The 16,052-nt window shown below is 43.3% G+C and overlaps 1 protein-coding gene across 1 annotated transcript in view; it reads right to left on the bottom strand.

Moving 5' to 3' along the window:
• MAN2A1 (mannosidase alpha class 2A member 1) overlaps positions 1–12,922 on the bottom strand; it is a 167,374-nt gene extending 154,452 nt beyond the window's left edge. Inside the window, exon 1 of the mRNA XM_019727767.3 lies at positions 12,195–12,922. Within this exon, the coding sequence (XP_019583326.2) occupies positions 12,195–12,329 (135 nt within the window). The 5' untranslated portion in view covers positions 12,330–12,922. The remainder of the gene's footprint in view (positions 1–12,194) is intronic.
• Positions 12,923–16,052: the final 3,130 nt, after the last annotated feature.

Here is a 16,052-nt window from a genome sequence, read left to right as displayed (position 1 = left end):
TGCCATGGTGGCTTGGGCCATTTGACAGGACACAGGGAGTAGGAAGGGTCAGGAAAAGAAAAATGTTTGTTTGTTTGTTGTTTTTTTGTGTGTGTTTTTTCTGAGGCCACTGGGAGAATGATATTTGTAGGTGGCACTGAAGAGCAATAGGGAATGCTGGGGAAGGAGCAGAGTGAGGGGCACAGGTTTTCTTCTGGAACTATTAGATAGATAGCTCCGTGGTGATATCAGGTAGACACACAAGCTCAAAAGTCAGGAGAATATATAAGCTTGAGTAGCTATATAAATATGAATTTAAAGCAGTGGGAACGAATGGGATTACCTAGAGAGAGTACACAGAGCCACTTCTTATAATTGTAAAAGGCTCACCAGGTGATTCTCACACATCTGCAGTTAAGAACCACTGCATTAAAGCTAAATGTAGGAACTGTGATTTGGTAAAAGAGAGTCTGTATTTCCAGCAGGGGTGTCACTGGAATTGCAGTAGTTCCAAGTCAGACGCTGTTCAACTATAGAGAGAAAAACCCTCCTATTCAGTCAGAGCTCAGGCACTTAACAGGAAAGCATTTTGGTTTCATGAATGACAAGTAACCCCACAAGTGACTGCTCCTCCCCCCTTAAGATGTGTACTGTTGAGGCCAAAGAGTGTGAACTGAGGCTGTGGCCACAGTTATGTATGTAACTACTTCTCTATCAACAAGCCACAAACCATAGTTACAAATGACCTCTTAATGGTATTTTCCAGACCCAGAGTTTATCATGCCTGAATCTCTTCCAGGGTATTTTCTTTGTGCGGCCATTTGTTCATTCAAAGAAATAAATACCCTCACCATATGAGCATCAAGAATAATTACATAACACCTTGCCAAAACACAAGAGCAATGCACGCTTTGCCCTGGCAAATCATTATTCATAATTCATACCTGCCTAGGTGTGACGGTAACAGAGGCTCCTCAGATGCAGATACACGTGTATGACAAGAGTGCCAAGGGACTGTGAAGGGAAGAGCTGGGACTTCAAGCTCACTACCCTTTACCTCGGTAGGTGAGGTCCCCAAGGATTCCTGGCTGCACCTGGGTAAAACCACTGTGCCGCTGCCAGAATCACCACAGAGGATCCCAGCCCTGACCTGGAATAACAGGCCACTCTGGTTTTTCCGCACCTTTGTACCCTACTCTCTCACCACTTTCAAAAAACATGGTCCCGGCTCCAGTTGCTGACACTTTCTCCAGGCTCCAGGACACAGCTCCATTTCCACCCTGCGAGTTTCCAGATGTATATTTAGATTAGAACATACAGCCCCCACCCATGCCAGCCTAATGCAGCTGCATAGAAACCACTTCCTGTTGAGGCACCATTTTAGGCACCAAGCTACTATATAAAGTGAGATTCTGCAAAACAGGTTATCTTTTTAAAAATGTTATTAGTAGAAGAGCTTGTAAATAGGGCAAAATGCTTGGATTATAAAATATTTTCATACAATACAGTTTTATTACTTTCAAATACATTTAATAACTGCATTAAGTGGTGCTAAGCAAATAAAGTGTTGACTAATTGAATATTTTTCTTTAATTCAGCACTTCCCAAATTGTTCTATGAAATATTACGTGTTTTTTTTGCAAAACTTTTTTTTAAAAAAACCACAATGATTTTTATTGTAAAATGAAGTTTTACTGTATTTCTATTCCTATACATAGCACTCTAAGATAATATGTCAACAGTGTATGCCACCCAAGAACACACATGGAAGTTCATGTATGTTTAGGTTGCAACAATTCCCAGAGAACCAGTCACATGTCATCTGGCCAATGATTGCTGGTCTTTTTTGGTACTCTGCCTTATATTTTTTCACATAAGGCAGTCTTTGTACACAAGGGTTATTATATACTATCCATTTATACTACCTAAACTCATTTGCCATGGATGAATGGCCTATACTATATTTTAGGGCCTGCTGTTAAATAAATGCAATTGACATGTCTAAGATGGTTTTTCATATAGAAATAGTTTTGGGGAGCCTCTGAAAGGAGATAATCAGCCTGACTTCAGGCTTATTTATACCAATCATCTCCTCAATAAGCCCCTTCTATTCCTCACTGACAGGAGACAGGTATTTAGTCAAGCCCCATGTGAATGATTATAAATTCTGAATTTCCTAACTCTTCTTTGCAAGCACCAAAGATTCTACAGTTTTCCAAATCCTTCCCTACTGACTGGCTTTATAAAAATCCATCTGAAGCAACTGATCTCCTAGGGCAAGGTAAGACCTGGTAAATACCACGGAAGCAACAAATGCAACATAGTAAGGCACAATGTAACAGATTACATAATAATAGCAAACTTCTAAATACCATACCAACAGCATCAAAGATGAGTTAAGGATACAAATCTTGAATTCTTCTCAAATCTTTTTCTTTCTTCTATTAAACAATTACTGGTTAGGTTTTTTTCCCCTAAAAGTCACAAGAACTATCTTGCATCTCCACTGTCGTCTTGATTTGACCCTACAAATTTTCAAGAGGTGGTCGTTGGACAGAGATAGTTTTATTTCAGTATGTGGTGGGTCAGCAACCAAGCAAAAGAGAGGGGGGCTCTTTGCCATAAACAAGAGGCAGTTGGTGGGTATTACCAGAAATCTCATTTTCTGAACAACCTTGAACTTTGAGGCCCCGATTTGGGGTGCTGCCTTTTGATCTTTAATAAATTATCTATCCTTCCCCCCCCACCCCACACAGAGGAACCTATTTCTGTTCTTACAGCACAGAAAGAAAGAATTTATCCCCATAAGGTGGGCCAAAGGTGAGAAGGGTCTTTTTTAGTTTCCTATTGAAATGCTTCTTTGAACTCCTTATGATAGTCTCATCTTTTCTTAGATATGCTGCCCAATGCGCTGGTTTCTGACAATCTGAATACAAGCTGACTTCATTTTATTAACATCTGCTACACAATAATCTTAATATAAGAAGCATAGCTTTTGGCTGTAAGAAATGTACTTGGTGCTCTGCTCTCTTCTCACAAAGCATAGTCCCGAGTGAGCTGATTCCTTCTCGACTATACTGATGACCACCAGGTCACATGTCCCCTCCCTGATCTCTCACTCTGGCACTCCAGCCCACTATTTCCACTAATGTCCACCTAACCATAAATGAAACCGAACTGGGCTTTCAAACCAGCTTATCTTTCAAACTATCTCCTTCCACAAACAGTACAAGCAGGCTCCAAATACCCCAAAGGAAAAAGGTGAGAGAAATTTCTTTGACTCAAACCAACCATCGTTATCTTTTATCAAATCTATACGGTGTTTCCCCGAAAATAAAACCTCACTGGAAAATAAGCCCTAGCATGATATTTCAGGATGACATCCCCTGAACATAAGCCCTAATGCGCCTTTTGGAGCAAAAATTAATATAAAACCCAGTCTTGTTTTCGGGGAAACACGGTAGAAAGCCCCAATGCTTCTTTTTACAAAATGTCTCCACATTTTCCCTCTCCCTCTTAATTCTAGCCAATTCAGTACTGGTATCAGGATTTACTGCCTTCTGTCTGTATTACCTCAAACAGATTCTCAGCTCCTTCCTGCTTATGAGTCTTCCTACACACTGCTACCAGAATAATCTAGATTAAATATTCTCTTAGCTCTCTTCCAGGTCTAAAATTTTCTACGAAATTAATTCTCCAACACTGCTTTTCTCAAGCGGCGTTCTGGTATACTCTGTACCTTCAAATGGTTAACAACTATCTATTGCATCACTCCTCAGACTGGTTTTCAGGGCAATTCACAATCTGATCCCAAACTACCTACCTTGTTTTCCCAACTACCCTTTACAAGCACCAAAGATTCTAAATCAGTCTCCTCACTTCTTCTCATGATGCCCTCCTTCATAACTCCAAGCCTCCAAAAGCACTGAACTTCACGCTAAGAACGTTCTTTCTCCCTTCAAAGTCCTGCCCCATCAGGAAAGTCTTGCTTCTTTCCCATGTCCTTCGGTCAGCTGGACCTAGGCCATTACTAGAACTTAGTTCTGTTTCTCAATTCCTTTTGAGGCTTTTGCCCTTATATTAAGGATATAAATCAAGATCACGGACTCTTGTTTTATTTTTCGCTCCTGTACCATCAGAACTTACAACAGTGCTTGGTACCTAATAGGTAAACCTCTGCTCCTAAATCTCTGTTCATTGGTAATAACTAGCATAGATTAAGAATTTATTATATGTCGGGCACTGCTCTAACTTCTTTAAGTGAATCATTAAATGACATTTAACTGTCTCTAATTGTTTCACAAATGGCAGTTGTGTCCCCTCAAATAACTACGAAGCCCTTTCAAAGCAAGTAATAACATTTCTAGTATGTCTCTCCTAATCACCATAGTACCTAACACATAGTAAATTATCAAATATATGCTGGGTATAGTACAACAGATGGGCCACTGAATTGCAGGCCACGGCGCATGTCTGAGGTATGCTATGACTGGCGATGAGCCCTGGGGCAAATTTCTGAAGTCCAATTTATGTAGCTCAGCGTCCTTATATGGAAAACCAAAGAGTGAATTACCTGGCCTGGAAGAGCCCTCCCTACTCTAAAATTCTATCTCTGATTTTTTCTTCATTTTACGACTTTTCTGGAGTGCTGGTACTATTAAGATGACTACCTCATGGGATTCTGAAAATACACATTCAGGATTTTTTTGTGCAGAAAATAATTCTGAGGATGAGTCATACTCTCAGTCTTCCATCCTCTAATGCTCCACAGACTAATAATAATAATAATAATAATAATAATAATAATAGTAATGCTACCACGAAGGCCTAGACCCATACATTCCACATTCCTCTCCACCTGTGGCATGAAGGAACAGAGGTGAACTGCTGCAAAGGACAGCTTCAGCCCCAAAGCATAGCCTTACCCTGAAGGGGGAGAGCTCCTCATCACAAAACTAAACAGTAGCAGTCCTAGAGGAAACGTGTTTAAAAGAATAAAAATCATTGGCAAATTCCTGGCTCTCCAGAATCCTGTTTCCAGACAGCGAGGTTCACTGGTAAAATTGGGTCGCATTTGGGGCCTGCCCTGCCATTGGAAAAAGCATTTAATTTCTCTGGACTTCCATGGGTGCACACCTGCAAAGAAGCTGCTGGGAAATCCATTTAGATGTGAAAAATGCATAAATACATACATATAAAAATGCAAAAACATAGTAGGGTAGCAGTTAAGTGCCCCTGCAGGCATCCTGGTACTTCTGTGCCTCTAAGCTGAGCAGCCCTCAGGGATTCAGGGAGGAATGTCACGTTCCAGCCAAGATCTATGGTTTATAAAGATCCCTAGACCCCGGCTCTCCCTCTACAGTTACTAACTGCCCCAAGCAGTCCGATGAGGCTCAGAATCCAGTACATGTGTGAACTGTAGCAAATCCAAATATTATAAAGTCATGGTTTTCAATCTTGAGACTATGGATCACTCTTGCTTAGTTCGTGCCCTAGAACCCTATGTCTCAGAGCAGCCCTATAGTGAGAAACCTTCGGGTAATAGAAAGATATCCATGCTCCAGCATGAAAGTTCCCCAAGGATATGTGGAAATCTATGAAACATGTGGATAGCACTAGTTTTAAACCACACTCTCAAAACACAAACTGAATTTGACAAATGCTGATGTAATAACCAGCTCATGAGAATTGTGTTTTTAATTAACCCACCTCTGCTTCAACAGATCGAACCACACTGTAGGCCTCCAATGTTAATAATAAAGAAATACAGTTTAAACTAGGAATTGGACAATTGTTTCTGTAAAGAGCCAGACAGTAAATATTTTGGCCTTTGTGAGGCAGATAGTATCTGTCACAACTGCACAAAAATTCTAACCTTAAAGCACAATTCATAGAGGAATGAGTGTGGTTACCTCATAAAATATTTAACCATTTTAAAACGAAAAAACCATTCTTATCTTGGGCCCCTACAAAAACAGGTGGCAGCACAGATTCGACACAGTTAGCTGACTTAGGCAGAATCAAGACCAGAGGCCTTGAGGACAAAAGGGAAGGAAGGAGGATATTTGTCAAGAACTTCATTCTTTTCCTATCCCTACTCCCATCCCCTTTCTTATAAAAGGCTATTTAAAACAAAATGAAATGGACAGACAGGAGGGAAGTCTCCAGGCACTTTATTTTCCAGTTTCTTTCCCTGCTTTTTCTCATCTCAAGAAGTGATACAAGTAGCCAGAATCACCAGAATTAACAGAAATAAAACTAAGTGATACCTTGAAGAAAGGAAATAGCTTGCCTGAGGAAATTTCAGACATCTCAAATTATTTTAGCATATGACTTTCATGCTACCTTGTTACTAATCAATGCATCTTATCTTCCTGTACTAAAAGGCAAAGGGAATAAATCAGAACTACTGACAACCTCTAATTCAGCTCACAGAAAGTAAAAGATGATCTACTTACTATCATCTGACCATAATGCTTTTCTCAGAATAATAAGTGCATCCAATTTTTTTAAAGTACATCCAATCTTAAAAAAATAAATTTCAGTATGATAATCTTCCATTTTTTCTTTAACTTGCATATGAACATAATCTACGCTTGTATTTTCTGTAACATATGGCAATTTAGAATCCTAAAAATGTAAGTGACTTTTAGGCATCCAGAGAAAGGATACATTTCGATCATCCAAACATGCTAGTTATCCTTTTGAGTATTAGAATTAAGCCTTTGGCTCACCCCTTCCTAAAATGCAAAATGCACAGTGGGTATAAAAAATAGGCCTTTGGCTAGACTGCTGCCAAAACTGGTTTTCAACAGGGTCGATTTTGCCCCCAGGGGACATTCAGCAATGTCTGGAGATCCCCTTTTGGTTGCTACAACTGGGGGAAGGGAGAGGAAAAGGTGTTTCTGGCATAAGACCAGTAGACTCTAGGGATGCTATTGAACACCCTAAAATGCATAAGACAGCACCCCAGCCCAAAATGTCAATAACAATGACGCTATGAGGTAGCCAAAGGTAGAGTATGTACAGTTTTAAACTACAGTGCTTCGAAGTGGATCTTTTCTTTCGATAATAGTTATGTTAGATTTACAAATTTAACGTAAACTATTTACTGGATACTTACTATGTCTGCATAAAAGTACAAACAACATTATCTTAAACATACTATCTCACAGAAAAGCTACGTTATGACCTCAAGAGACTTTCTTTCAAATCAAATGATTTACTTCCTCCCTATCACAAGGCAAATCTGACAACACTCAAGCATTAGGTTTGAACTGCATTTCAGTACAATCAACCGTGCTCACACTTGTTTGAACCTAAGCATGGTTTCAACCTTCAAATTAGCAGCTTGGCTTGCAATCTGTAAGTGAAGAGAAACCTTTTTTAGCTAAAATGGTCTACTGCCTGTCCTGATCAACCTACAAATCACAATGATGAAAAGAAGCAAAATTCACTCTTGGAGTTCCTCCACCTCTCCTTAGTTCTGCGTATACTGTAAGAGTCCATGCTGCCAGGAATTTGACCAACAACATCCAAAGGGGCCAAAGTACAATGACTTACAATGCGGCAACCAGAAATCATATCTCCCCTACTGAATATCCTCCCATTTTCTGAAAGATCTATATGGAAGTGAGGAAACAACAAGGGAAAACTGAGACTGCTGGACTCAAAAAAAAAAAAAGAAAGGAAAAGAAAAACTAATAATTAAGCAGCGGCAGCTACCGAATTACTCCTTCTAGGAAAATCTCAACACTTAATGCCAGTCTGCCAAAAAAAGGCCAGAGTTTTAACAGCTATCACAAAAAGCAACAGCTGACTCAAAGTAAAAACAACAAATAAGAGTGGTAAGTTTAGTCAATGTTTTGGCCTGCCCACAGCCCAGATATCCTTTAATGCTAATTAATGAGTAACAGAGTAAAATCCCCTGCAGATAAATAGGATTGCAACATCTCCCAAACAAATGTATTTGTTTAGACCCTGACAGCAGTGCTACTCTGGGAGCAACACATTCAGTTTTAACAATAATAAACTTAAGCCTTCAGACCAGATGCAGCGAGTGTCTGTCCCAGTTGGTGTTTAGGAAGTAAGCTTGAGTTTTAGTGAAACACGTTGGGCAAGAGTCCTGTAGGATGCCTGCCCTCAGGAGGGGGTGGAGAACAGCCTCTTCAGAGGTTTTCACGTTCTTGCATTCCTCCTGAACACCTGGTTGCCACCACTGTCAAAGTTCTACCACTTCCCAAAAGTCACAGATCTCAAACACTATCGAAATGAAGCAAGCTCCCATTTGTACACCCGCACAAACCCCAGCCACAAGTGCTACAGTTTATAAACAGAGTGCACTTAAGTGTGGAGAAGTGGGGAAGATCACATTTTTCCATATGTCCTCTGTTTCCCCGAAAATAGCCGGACAATCAGCTCTAATGCGTCTTTTGGAGCAAAAATTAATATAAGACCCAGTCTTATGATAGATATTTTACTATAAGACCGGGTCTTATCTAACATAAGACCGGGTCTTATATTAATTTTTGCTCCAAAAGACGCATTAGAGCTGATTGTCCGGGTAGGTCTTATTTTGGGGAAAACATGGTCATTACGATTCACAGATTTCTGAAAGAAAAATAAAATAATTGGGGATTGAGGTCAACTTTTATTAAACATCAACTATGTTGGACCTTAAAGTACTAGAGATGGAAAGAGTTTCAGCATATTTCTGTATGTGTATTATATTTTCACAACAAAAGTTAAAAAAACAAAAGGCATAAAAATCCCCACCTTCCAATGTCTTTCAATCAATACTTGTATTAAGACAGTCTCACTTTTTCACTTGATAAATGTTACCTGGGCACAAAAATAAAGTCTGAACTTCACTGTCACATTTTCCATCAACCCCAAGAGTTAATATTAATCCTTATGGTCATACGCTATACTAGTTATTTAAAAACTGATCATTTGTTACACAAACCTGGCTCATTAATTTAATTCTCTAGATACAACAATAAGACATAATATTATGCACATCGCTGATAGTAAGCAACTTGTGAAATCTGCTTGTATGAAATAATAAAGAATTTCAGGAAGACTTTAACGTTTCTCCTTTCTATCTGCTGGAATTCTTACATTACCTCAAAGTATCTTCAGGGCATTAGGCCCTGGCCAGCCTCTCATTCGGAGTGCAATTTTTATTAACTTTTCTAACTGAGATTTATTAACCCTGAAATATATACATAAGCTAAAACAGACAAGGCCACCTGTTGCCTCCAGGCCTCAAAGGAATTCCTCCCAGAAACACAGGGTAAAGCCTTCCAAAGAGTATCTCAGATGCAGGCAGCTGCTCCAGTGTGGGAGAAAATGGAGCACCCCAAGTTGGGCCCACTTCCACCCCCGAGTCTGGCGAAGTGGTGGAAAACAGAGGTGTGGGAGGAAGGAAAGAATGAAAGCCAGAATAACAGCAAATAGATTGCTCTCAATCTAGGATAGTTTTAAAGCACGTCATGCTTACGTACAAGATGGACCATATACCTTCCTGAAGGTTCTAGATCAACTGACAGAAACTAAAATGGACAAGTCAGAGGAAATCAAACCCTTTCTAGATAAATCATTCTACTAAACACCAAAAATGATACATAGTGACTGACTAGCTGGGTTCTAATAAAACTAAGGAATTCAGTACCCAAACGGAACGAAGAAACATAATACATTGTAATTTAGTTGTGCTATGTTTGGTGTTCTCATCAAATTAAGGTTTACATGAGAGAAGTAGTGGGGGAAAAAAAAAAATCAACTCAAATGCTGGATGCTGCCCTACATCATGGTTTTCATTATAATGTTTAGCTCTGAAGTGAGCTAGAAGACATTGTGGGAGAGGTATAAATTTCGAGCATTAAATGTTTCGGAAAAAGAGCATATTTATTTGGGCTTTTTTTAAAAGTTCCTTTTAAAAAAAAAAAGTCATAAGCTAAGGAGCCACAGAGTAACATGCTCTAGCTTCCCCATCAGATCTTTTCCACAAGCAGGCTGGGGCCTAACAGTAGGCAAAGGACTACTACGTGGCAGTACAGCTGGCAGCTGAGAGCCTGGACTCCAAAGGCCGCCTGTTCAAATCTCAGCTTTTAGCTGTGTGACTTTGGGCAAGTCCATCTTGCTGTGCCTGTTTCCTCACCTACTGGGGTGGTGGTTGTGGGAATCGTGTTTATCGTGGAAGGCACTCTGGCTGATGTCAAACACGAATTGGCCTTACAGCACTTTCATCCTGTCCACCTGCTTGGTGATTCAGTGGCTCCCCAAAACTAAATCAGTAAAGGGTGCCTTCTTCCTGCACCGAAAATCCAATACTGAAATTCTGAGAAAGACATCCTTAAGTATAAAAAACTCCACCTACCTCACTGCTTGCACACAAAACAGAAAACACACAGGGCCTCCTCTTCCGGCATCCACTGTCACTTTTCTCCACCAAATGCTTTACATTCTAAGCAGAACTTCGGTCCCATGACAAGGACTAGAGGTGGATATTAAAATACTGGAATTAACTTTGCCTAAGATGTCCCAGTAAAGTGAATGAGTCACTCACTTCTTTAGAAGCAGTAAAATGTCAAGGTTGCCAGAGAACCCCGGCCCCAGATGTTTGCATAAGTCATTTCCAAGTGATCAAAACAAAGCCATAGGACAGTAGTCAAGATAACACTTTAAGTAAAATGTATCAGTTTTTATGATTTTTCATGTAATGAAGAAAATTCTGGAAATAGGTTTGGTGGGGGAAATCACAGTAAGTTTAGCCCCAAAATTATTAAACAGCATATTAAACAAGGCTTAGAAATCCTCTTTTTGCTCTTGCTTCACAGGATTTACCCTTTTTAAAACTTTTACTCAATCTTATCAACAAGCACTAGAAAAACTCTAAACTTAAGATTTAAAGATATCTCAAAGTGCTTATCTCACTTATATTTACCCTATCAGACTACTTAGGAGAAGCAGAAGCTTTTACAAATTTTGATACATCTGTTCATAAGGTTTTCAATACCTCTCAGGGTAAAATATTCTCCCCGGTAAAATATTCTCACCAGTAAAATATTCTGAGTGTCCTGTATTGATGATAGCAATCACAAAGGGGTGTTTTTTCACTTTCATAATAACTCAGGCAAAGTTAGTAGTTTAATTTCAAATAAATTCAAGCCTTTTGCTCTAGCATATCACAAGAACAAAAGGCAAGGATACTCTTTCGTCATTTAAATTGTCACAAAGACAAATTTAAAACATCAACTTATTCACGTACTACGTTTCTCTGTCTCTGAGTCAAATAGTTGTCAGATCAGCTTGTCAGGATTTTGAGATCTTCAGGTTCATTCATTACAGGGGATATTACACAATACGTAATTTTACTAAAATTTCCTAAGTGGACTTGGTCATTGGCAAATAACTCGAAACCGAAACACACGCGGCGCTGTGTCCTTCCAAATAGAACCGTTTGTCTCCGTTTGTTTATTTTTAGTAACTTTAAATAAAAGACTGAAAACGGGTCGTTTTCCGTAACTCGTTTGACAATTCGACCACTGGGCACAAGGCTGAGCGCCCCACAGCTTCCGGCTGGAGTATGACACGCGCTTCCCCACTAGGCTCCCACGTCTGTTCCAAACAAACCCGATGTAGCTGAAGAACGACGACACTAAAATCAACCCTACAGATTCACTTCTAAGAGGTCTGCAACACGAAATAAACTTTTATTTCTTAAGAGACGGTGGGGTAAGAACACTGCCCAAATGGAGTCTGTGTGATCCATTTCCACGAGTGGGCGCGTGCAGGGGGTCTGTGCAGCTTAACCCTGTGTGGGCTGACGGGCTACCCAACAGCGGCAAACAGGCGTTGTGCAGGCCAGGGCGCGCCTCACGCCGCGCCCGATCCCCGGCCAGCAGGTGCCCGAGGCCACCCTTACAGGCCCGGGTACCAGTGCAGGATCATGGCCACTTCACCTGAGCTCGATCCCGCCAAGCATGCCGCCCAGCACTTTGTTAACTCCTCGCGCCCGGGAGAAGGCTCCGGGATCGCGGTCACCGCCGATCCAACGCTGCCAAGCCGGGTTGGAGGAGGCTCGGATCCTCCTCCAATTCGGACTGGCCAAGCCGTGGCGCGGAGCCTCCGCGGGAGAGAGGTCGAGGAGCAGCGGGTAACTACCGGCCCCCATGCCTACCCTCTGGGATCTCTGTGCCCCGGGCGCTTACCTGGGGAAAGGAGCCCTCTTGGCGCGGGCTTTTGGGGTAGTCTAAGTGACCCCGATCTAGCATCAGGTAGAGCGAGAAGATCACAACACAGAAGATCGCACTGCCGAATACGGTGAACTGACGGCTTAACTTCATTTTTTCCTCGATAGACTTGGGTCCAGGACACTAGTGTGTCTTCACCCGGAGGAAGCAGACTGTGGACTCCTGGAAGCGGCCGCCAGAGGCTCTCCGCTCCCAAGCTCGTGTTCTCCGCGCTTAACGCTGCGGCTGAAGGTCCCGGCCGCGCTCCGCACCTTGTCTCCGAAACCACCACGCGCCCTCGGCCTTCGCCCTGGCCCGCTGTCCTCCTTGGGGCCGGGCGCCCCTCTTAAGGCGAGACCCGTCTGCAGCCCGGAAGGAGCCCCGAAAACTTGATCTCGAGCTTAGCGCGGGTACCCGGCAGGACGAGCGCAGCAGGCGGAGGAGAGAGGTCGCTGCCCGGACTTCCTGCCACCACCGCCTCGACCAAGTCCGCAGGAAAAGTTTTCTCCACAAGGGCAGGCGTGTCCTCCTCACCCAGGAAGTGGGGGTTCGGTGGCTCAGGGGCCGGCGGCGCGGAGCTGGGTCCCAGGAGCCGAGGGGGAAAGAATCCAGTCGGGAGGAGCCGGGCCCCACAACTTAGCGCCCGGACAGCCGGTCCCGCCCCCGCAGCGCAGCCCCCGCCTCCTCCAAGCCCCTTCCTGCGGCCGCCGCGGCAGCCGCCGAGGCCGGGCCGGCGAGCACCCTGGACGTGGGGATGCACAGATCGAGCAGGAGTTGCCTCCAAACGCGCGTCCACCCTGCGGCGTCTCCCGCCCCCCGCCGCCCTTTCCTCTCCCCTCCCGGACCCGGGCTGCGCAGGGAGGGCGCAGGGGGCAGGCAGCAACAACGCGCGGAGGAGGAAAAGGAAAGCAAGGAGAGGACCGTCCCCGGAGAGAAGCCCGCTCCAGCTGCAGCCGCAAGTCCCCTCCCTCCTTCCCGCCCCGCAAACACGGAGATGGCGGCAGCAGCTGCGAAAGGAAGAGCCGGTTCTCCAGCGCCACTCGGCGCTCCTAACCGCCCGCCACTAACAGAAGGAGACAGCAGCGGCGCCGCGGCCGCTGGGTCAATAAGCGCCCGCAGCCCCGGAGCGGAGCAGCCGGCTAGCCCCTCCCCTTCCCGATGCGTCGGGATGAAGGGGCGGGTCTCCCCGTGGCCAATCACAGCGCGCCGCCTGCCCGGCCCGCCCAGCGTCCGCCTCCTGCCGCCCGGCTGTGGGAAGACCCCAGGTGGCTTTTGTGACCTGGGAGGCCGCCAGCGACACGCGTTCCACAGGGTCTGAGTTTTCTACCCTCTTTTCTTTAGCTACCCAGGTTTCCTGTCTTTGAGGGTCCGGGCCTCGCGTGCCTTAAGGGAACTCTGTGAGGAGCTGTAGGAAACGAAAGAGAAGGGGGTTGCGAATTCTATATTCAGATGCATCTTTTCCTCCGTTGCTTTTGTTGACTTCCTGGTGAAACCGGAGGGAAAGGAGCCTGCCAAAGCCAGGTGTAGACATCTGGCTACCAAATTTATGAGGGGAACCTGAGAAGTGATTCATGTGCCGGTTATTGATTGATTGCCTCTCAACTCCAAATTCACCCTTGTTGACTGCGCTGTGAAAATGGATCTGGGCCTTGTCAAGTAAGTTTTCCTTCGCCAAGAGAGGCAGAAGCTTTGTCAGTAGAGGACACTAAAGAGACGTTATGAGGGAAAGGGTTTTTCTTCCCATTTTTGTTGTATTGGTATGCAAGCTCTTGCAGTATACCTGGCTTTCTCTAGCGCCAAGCTCCTATAGTGCTTGGGGAGCAGCAGTTTCCTCCCATGTCCCCAACTTTAGTGGTTTTGTAGTGGAGGGCCCAAAGTGAGACAACACCCCATGAATAGTTTTCCAGGCATGCTAGAGACAAGCTATGAAGCAAGTTCCAGAGAGCTGATTTTCGACAAGTTCTACAGGTGTGACACCACAGTGACTTCTCTGCCATTCAGTGAGCCAGGCTGTTTCCTCTCCAGTAAAGAATGGGTCTTAGCCCTGGGACAGGCTGGGGGAGCTCTTCTTTGGGAACTCTATCTCCCAGCCATACGGTTAGTTTAAAGTTAGCCCCTTATAGCTGGTATTTCTGTATTCTTTAGGGTTCTTTTCTCACTAGTGAATCCCTCATTACTCTAATCCCCTGTTGTAGTTAATAATTATTTTTTATTAAACACTTTATTTTTATTAAGTTTTACCTGTAGTCCTTAGCTTATTTGGTTGATTGATAGAAACTTGGACTTAGTGGTGGCCTACAATTTGTGAGGTTGAGATGCCAGAGCTTCCCTGACATAATGTGGAACAGAAAATCCAAGGGTTTAGAGAAATGTTATATTGGACTTATTCTATGCAACCTAACTACTCATTTCCCAACTATGTTCCATGCAAAGCCCCCCAAGACACTACCTCCACTGAAGAAGTAAGAAACACATTAGTGAGAGGAAGACATGTATCTCTGAAAATCTCTGTGGATGTTCTCTTCTATAGGCTATATATGACTATAGAGGATGCCATTATTGAGATGGCCTCCTTGATTTCAATGGGTATGATAGGATCCAGAATAGCAGAGTCCAAGCAGCATTTAACTACCAAAGATAATGTGGGTACATCTGCCTTTAAGGGCAACAGGTATGTACAGGCAATCAGACTGCCTTGGCCCACATAGGTGGCCTAGGAACAAATTAGGCGGCCTAGATAGACAGCCTAATACTAAAAGAGTACTGCTTAATATTTATAACAGGAAAAGCTCTAAGTCAGCTAACTAAAATCTGACTTGAGTCACCACAGTGGATTATCACAGCCTTTCACTCAGTTTTCAGACCTAAATTCACAGACTCTAAACCCCTTCATTGAAGGAGGGTCTGGGTCCCCTTTAGGAATGACCTATACCACTGCCACTGTACACATTATAAATGTTCCCCAAGTCTTCCCCAAAGAGATGTGTGGCCACTTACTAGAGCAATGGTGCATTGGAGATAAGGGAATACGTAGATATTTTGAGGTTCAGTAGACACTCGCTCTGAATTGATGCTAATGCCTGGGGACACAAGCCACCACAGTGACCCTCCAACCAAAGCTGGAGTTTATCATGGTCAGTAGCTAGAGGAAGGCTTTGCTCATGTCCAACTCACAGTTTGTTCTGTTAGTTCAGTTGATCCACATACTCTCTGTGTGGTTCTTTTCTCAGTTCTAGAACTGACAATACCCCCACTTTGGCTTTCTTACCCATGGGGTGAGGGCCGTTACAATATGAAGAACTAAATGGAAGCTCCTGAACTTTTACTCCCTTCCAGGATAGCAAACCAGAAGCAATTAACACCACCATAAAAGAAGTAGGGTTGGTGATACCTATCATAGTCCCATTTAACTCACCAGGTTGACCAATACAAAAGTCATGGATCTTGGAAAATTACTGTGGACTATTATAAACTTAATCAGGAGCTAATTCCAACTGTGGCTGCTGTTTGAGATTCAGTATTTTTCCTGGAACAAATCAAACAGCACCTGGCCCTTGGTATACAGTTATTAACTTAGCTAATGCCATCTTCTCTGTGCTTATTTATAAGAACCACCAGAAGCAGTTGGCTTTTACCTAATGGGGTCAACAGTATACCTTCATGGTATTTCCTCAGTGGTATATCAATTCTCCTTAATACAGGCTACAGAGATGTTGACATTCCATGAAACACTACACCGGTTCATTTTGGTTGTTCATAATGACAACATGCTGATTGAATCTGATGAGCAGGAATTAGCAAGTATGTTAGATGCCTTAGTAAAATATATTTGAACTA

Source organism: Rhinolophus sinicus, chromosome 3 (genome assembly GCF_057876585.1).
Source record: "Rhinolophus sinicus isolate RSI-liver-muscle chromosome 3, RSI-T2T, whole genome shotgun sequence".
Classification (NCBI taxonomy): Eukaryota; Metazoa; Chordata; class Mammalia; order Chiroptera; family Rhinolophidae; genus Rhinolophus; species Rhinolophus sinicus.
The sequence above is the reverse complement of the archived record's forward strand: the minus strand, read 5'-3'. Positions and strand labels throughout refer to the sequence as shown.